This window comes from Phoenix dactylifera, chromosome 2, assembly GCF_051530095.1.
Source record: "Phoenix dactylifera cultivar Ajwa chromosome 2, Ajwa_hap1_PhDact_Kaust_v1.1, whole genome shotgun sequence".
Lineage (NCBI taxonomy): Eukaryota > Viridiplantae > Streptophyta > Magnoliopsida > Arecales > Arecaceae > Phoenix > Phoenix dactylifera.
This window is the reverse complement of record NC_143191.1, coordinates 47,060,078-47,066,444: the sequence shown is the minus strand read 5'-3', so window position 1 is coordinate 47,066,444 and position 6,367 is coordinate 47,060,078. Positions and strand designations below refer to the sequence as shown.

Here is a 6,367-nt window from a genome sequence, read left to right as displayed (position 1 = left end):
CTATCAACGCTTAGTAACAAGATCTTTTGGCTGAAGTGGAACGGGTGAAACAAAATAAATTTCGAGAACCCAAAAAAAAAAATGTAATTATCCAAAAGGTTGTTTCAGCTAAAAAAATCTATCGTAATAGGAAAGAAAATCATACATTTACGCGTAGATGTTTTAGTGATCCTGCACCGATCTTCCATCTGATTTCTAAGATATGGAGCATGTTCTTCTGCAGTCCCCTTTGAGAGCTCAATATTGAAATGAGGACAGATCAAACTCACGTTTCTTGTCTCTCTTCATGGATGGGAGTTGCAAACCAATTTGCTTGCTTTCAAGAATGTGATATACCTAGATAGTGAAGCATTTTCCAGAATAGCTGTGAAATCACAATGAGAGAATGAAAATATGACGCTGATAATATGATGAAATGATCCTTCTCCATGGTCTTACCAATCACCAGAAAAAAGAAAATCTGATTTACATACATCAACTACCATGAGAGAGCATTAAATATAAATAATACAAAAGGTTGGTCCATTGACATTGATCATCACCAAAAACGGGGGAAAAAAGAATGATTCATCATGCTGATTTTTTTTGATGGTGGAAGTTGGAATTGGCCATCAAAATTTTGAGAAAGAACGAGAAAAAAAGAGAGTTCAAAACAAAGAACAGAATGGGATACAGCAAAACATAAGCAAAAAAGAAATTTTAGAAGATCGGACAAAAAAATTTAGATAACTGACTCATTATCCATCACCAGCCAAGTAAAAGAAGCTTTAACAAAGCCATCCGAATATAGAGACCATTCTTGGCTTGTCTGAAATATGCAGCCCTAGGATCAGCATCAACATCCACTGTTATCTGTACAAACAACGGATGGGATGTAAATTTAACTGCTCATAGGAGGAAGAGTGATATTTGAGACATTTCAACTACGAATGTGAAAAGTAGACAACTAATCACCTCATCGAGCCTTGGGAGAGGATGCATGATAATAGCATGCTTTGGCATAACATCAAGCACCTTCCTATCAACTATGTACTTCCCACGAGCTGCTTCATAAAGATCTATCCTCTCACCAAACCGTTCTCGCTGAATACGTGTCTGATAAACAACATCACACTTTGAAGCAACTTCCAATAAATCCATGCTCTCTTCCCATTCCACACCCTTAGATGTCAAGTAATCTTTTATGTCATCCTGTAAAGAACAAATACAGTTTCCATCAATGTTACCTTTACAATAAACACAGTTGTTAATAATAAAATATATTAAAACTCATCCTGAAGAGAAGGCAAGAAAAATGGGGGGAAAAAAAGAAAAGAAAAGAGTTTACCTAGACACAAGCTGAAATTATATAAAAAAGTAATGTATGAAGTCAATGGAACATTGTGAACAAAATTAACCTTCATTTTTACAATGTCTGGAGCGACAAAGTAGATCTTTGTGTCTTGGTACTTAGCAATTAAATAAGCCAGTGATCTGACCGTCCTCCCATTAGCAAGATCTCCAACCAAGCCCAGTCTAATTCCATCCAATCTACCTATTTCTCTTTCAATAGTATATACATCCAAAAGAGCCTATACACAAACAGGAAAGATCAGGGTTCAAGAATAATAATTAATAATTGCATCTAACAAGCAATACAGATTGCATTATATTTAATTGCAGGACATCCTTGAAGTGAGGTATTCTCCTTGTCCTGTATCATAACCTCTATTTCTAAATCAGCTTATCTATTGATATGAACATATAGTGGCTTTGAATTTTTTCTTTTTGAAAAAAAAGAATAAAGAAACAATCAATTAGCTGAAAGATCATGTTTCCTACTAACAAATTAAAGTTCTACAACAATGAATAACACGATCAAATTCTGCTTTTCTTTGTTCATATTGCTTTTAGGAGTCATCACTGCCTAAGAAGGATGCTTTTATATATATAATAAAATAATGAAAATTTAGCTTTCTAAATCTGAAAAAAACTTGCTGATTTCATACATTACATTATCATTTCTGTGTCATAAGCTTCTTATTATAGGTGTTCTTATATCTCCAAGTAGAGTTATTGAAACAACAGCAACAAACAATTCTTGGCCAAAATTAAGCTCACGAATAGACATCAAGGTGGATATTATTTTTTTTTCCAGAAATGGTGACTCATTTTGATGGATAAACTGAGTCTTGCACAATAACCAATATCCTATGTGGCATACAAATTGCAGAGAATTGCCCTATTTAAGTCCTATAATAGGCCAATTTATGCATAGAGTATGTCTCCGAGAAAGTTAAACCGCTATATTCTGAAAGTCATTAGCATGTTTATAGGATAACCGAATCTTTGTTTTTCTACATTACTTTACGAAATTCTTATTAGGTTTTCTCAAAAGAAGTTGATAGCTGTAAAAGAATTAATATGGCAAATAACCCATGTATCATTTGTTTTATGTCTTCTGTAAGTTATTCATTACTACTGTGCCTTTTTTTTCCTTTTTCTCTATTCATGTCACCATGTGCTTTTTTCCTCTTTCCTTTTTTGCCCCTTTGGGATGGGGGAGGGGGGTCTTGTCACAGAGAAAAGTAAATTTGCATATTTTATGTACCTGAGTTGGATGCTGGCCTGGACCATCTCCAGCATTAATAATTGGAATATTAGCAGTAGAAGCTGCTCTTTTAGCAGCACCACTTTCGAAGTGTCTCATGACAATTATATCAGAGTATCCTTCAACGGTCCTTATTGTGTCTGCATGTCCCATTTGCTTTCACATCAAATGGGGGAATAATATATGAAATTAACAATAAACAGAAATGATGTACCTTCAAGAGTTTCTCCTTTTGCTGCAGAGGAAAATTCTCGTGCATTTTCTGTTGTCAAAACTTCTCCTCCCAGTCTTTTCATAGCAGATTCAAAGGAAAGTCTTGTTCGTGTGGAAGGCTCATAGAATAGAGTAGCCATTAAATAGCCCCTTAATATTTTACTTGCAGATGAATTTTTTTCAATTTTTTCCATTTCACGAGCCACTTCAAATATATCAGACATGATTTCTCTATCAAACTGTTGAGATTCTATTACATCATCAAGTTGAAACTTCTCTCCTACTGAGATAGATGACTTTTCAACATCAAGAGAATAGCATGGCCCACCACTCCTGCATACTGGTCTTCTCAAATGACCCATCTGTGAGGGCCATGTAAAGGACAGATGTTTATCTTGTTTATAAATAGATGCAGAAGATGAGTTGACCAAGCTTTGCTGTTTCGTAAAAAAATTTGAATAAAAGCTTGATTGATTACATCCCCTGGGATACTTCGTCAAAAAATTTGTAGATGGCCTGAAAAGAAGCTTTTCTTTGTGGATGGCATAAGTTTGAGGAGATAGAGCCATTGAATTAGAAGAGATTATCCAAGACAGCAGTAATAGAGCTTCACACTCATATATTCCCCAAGAAAGCAAAATTACTGTAAAACCAGATTGACAACAAAGTGCCAATAAGAATTTAACATGTAATACAGATATCTTAAAAAAAAGGAAAAGAACTGACTCGCGCAAGAGACTGAATTGTAAATTTCATGCAACAGCAAGTCCTTAATATAACTATGCTTCAACATGAAGGAATTTGAGCAGCAGGATAAGCATGGAAATTTTTATGAAGTACATGCTTATACGAAAATGAAATGGAAAAATACCACAGATTAACAAAGGAATTATTACTGCTCAGTGAACAACAAAGAAATGTTCTAACTGGCAGAAAGAAGCTAAAATCTAGAAAGACAGTAAAGATGTGGAATAAAAGGGATATGATTTCCTAAGCAAAAAGGGAAACATTCCAAGGTAAAGGAAAGAGTTGAAACCTTTAGTATAATTGATAATTATTAGTACGGAGTCAGGATAATCGCAATCTTGTCTGCAAGGAGCACAGCTCAAGCACTACAGGGCAAGACTATATGAACATGGATTTTGAGCAAGTTAGAATAGAATCTCAACTTACTTCAGTACCTAGTAACCATGAAAAGTTTGTTTCCAGAGTAGTTTGCTTCTAAGTTTCAACTTAGGTATTCAAAAAGAAACGATTTATTGCTAGTGATCCATACACAGTAGATCCAATCCAAACACGATTTGGGAGGTTTTCCTTGAGAAGATCGACTATGTTTTTTTCCTTTTGTCAAAACAATAAATAGAACCAAAATAACAAACTACGCTTATCATTGGTATGATTCTTCATTATATGAGAAATCCTTATATACCCTAGCATCCTCATTCAATCCTTTTTCATTTCAGCATAGCAGAAAGTCAACAGGGCTTTATGAAAGATAAGCTAAACAAGTTCAACCAGCTTTTAACTTGGCATCAACCCTCTAACTGGGTGTACGTTACAGCTAGTGCTAGGCCAATTAGCATGTAGGGCAAACTAGCATACTAGTCGTGATATAAACTTATGATACCAAGGAGGCGCTAGCATTCATCGAAATTACAATAATCATAATTCAAGATTACCAGGATCAGCCCTTTACTCTAACATAGGAGTCCTTTTCTTTCCTCCAATGAACTTCGTGAAGATTAGGATTACAAGAAGTTCAAAAAAATAAGGAATAGAATATCCCAGGTGAAAGAATATCACTCTAGAAGAGTATTTATCAAAACAAATATCACATTGACTAAAGAATCCTTTCAGAGTAAACATAATAAGATATATTCTTTCTATTTTATCAAAATAAGTTGGCTATTCAGTATATATACCAATTCAATGATGAAATACAAAAATATTATTGGGCTAAGACTATCTAATCCCTGGAATCAATATACTTTCTTATAGACTGAGAGTACTTATGAATGTGGTCTTGATTTTTGGGAATAAATTGACTGCCAACTGCATGGATGCTCTTTTATGCAGTCTTTACAATCTTTAGACGTATCCACATTATTCAGTGAGCCAACTAATTAAATTAGCTCCAAGATATAGAAATCCTAGATATCAAATTGTGTTTCTTCGGAGATAGTACAATTTAAACTTCTATTGGAACTTGTCATTTTGAACTCTATTGGAATTTCTTTTTTTTGTGTGTGTGTGTGTGTGTATAAAACTAATTTTGCTTTCTTGGGGCGCACACACACACACACACACGGAGAGAGAGACACACATGCATACATATACTACAGGCTTAAAGAGTTAGTTGTATTTAATTAGGATGTGGATCCTATAAAAAGTTTGGCCGATAGAAGTTGCATTACGGCCACAAACAGAAATACTCGTGATTAATTAAAGAACGCCATTTGGTCTGAGGAGAATGGTCTTATCACTAATGACCCCACAAATCACCCTTTCCATCACTTCCGTCCTCCTTCCTTTAGTCTTTTTTCTGACGTTCATTCCCTCAACTGGAAACAAATGAAGCCCTATCGCCTCTAAAAAAAATGAGACTTGAATTCCTTTAGCACCCCAAGTTACAGGCTTTCATCAACGAAAGAAGATCCAGCATTGGCAACCTCAAGATCACAATTTTTCCCACCGATCCAACTCTAATATAAATAACCCAATCCATTCGCTATTACAGGGTAAAAGAACTAATCCTATCCATCATCTGACAAATCTAAACGCATTCCCACCCCTTCTAATCGTATCAAGAACTGAAACAGAGGACAAGATCGAGCGTTACCCTAAGTACCCTGCTTTCCATTTCGATCAACAACCGAATCCCCTCGACACACGCTTCAAACCTCAAGAAATTCGACCCTCCGGTTGCTGCGAGGGCTTTTAGGGGTTCTCTCAGCGAGAACGAAGCAGCGGCGGAAGAGGGACGATCGCGATGGAGAGGAGTGGGGCAAAAGGAGAGGATTTTTATAGAGAGATATGGGGAGCGAGGGGGAGAAGGCGTACCTTCACCTTGTGAGGAGGGCGGCGGCGCCAAGGGAATATCACCAAGGGGAGGGGGGGGTGCCTGCGGGCGATGTTTTTTTGAACTTTATAAAGGAAGCGACGGGCGCCGTGCTACGGCGATAGCAGCCAGAGCCAGTAGCGTTTGTTTGAAGCGTTACAGTAACAGTGGCTCGCCCATTGAGTTCATGGATCGCGTCTGGGAACAGGGTCCAAACGGCCGGAGCGGAACATCGTTCGCCAAAACGCTCCGCGGAGTAGCAGACGCGCCCGTCCGGGTTCTCCAATTGACCGTTAATCAATGAAAGGCAAGGAGCCCTCTTGTTTGGCCATCATTCTGTTATCCACAAATTCTGAATTTTTTTTATTTTTTTTTTTTTGTTGCTGTTCATTTGAACAAAAGGTATTTTTAATTCACGTCTCTCCCAAAGACAAACTTTTCATTTAGTGAAGCAAATAAACTGATCTTTAGCTGAATTGTGCAATTTATGATTTCATTGCTACAGT

The 6,367-nt window shown here is 36.6% G+C and overlaps 1 protein-coding gene across 1 annotated transcript; it reads right to left on the bottom strand.

The window, feature by feature from the left end:
* Positions 1–380: 380 nt before the first annotated feature.
* On the bottom strand, positions 381–5,901 carry LOC103718403 (aspartate carbamoyltransferase, chloroplastic). The gene is made up of 6 exons (XM_089929106.1): positions 5,870–5,901; positions 2,805–3,446; positions 2,591–2,730; positions 1,398–1,571; positions 955–1,191; positions 381–852 (listed from the first exon to the last, which is right to left on the bottom strand). The coding sequence occupies exons 2-6, from the start codon at positions 3,370–3,372 to the stop codon at positions 745–747; spliced, it is 1,227 nt and encodes a 408-aa protein (XP_089785232.1). The 5' UTR covers positions 3,373–3,446; positions 5,870–5,901; the 3' UTR covers positions 381–744.
* Positions 5,902–6,367: the final 466 nt, after the last annotated feature.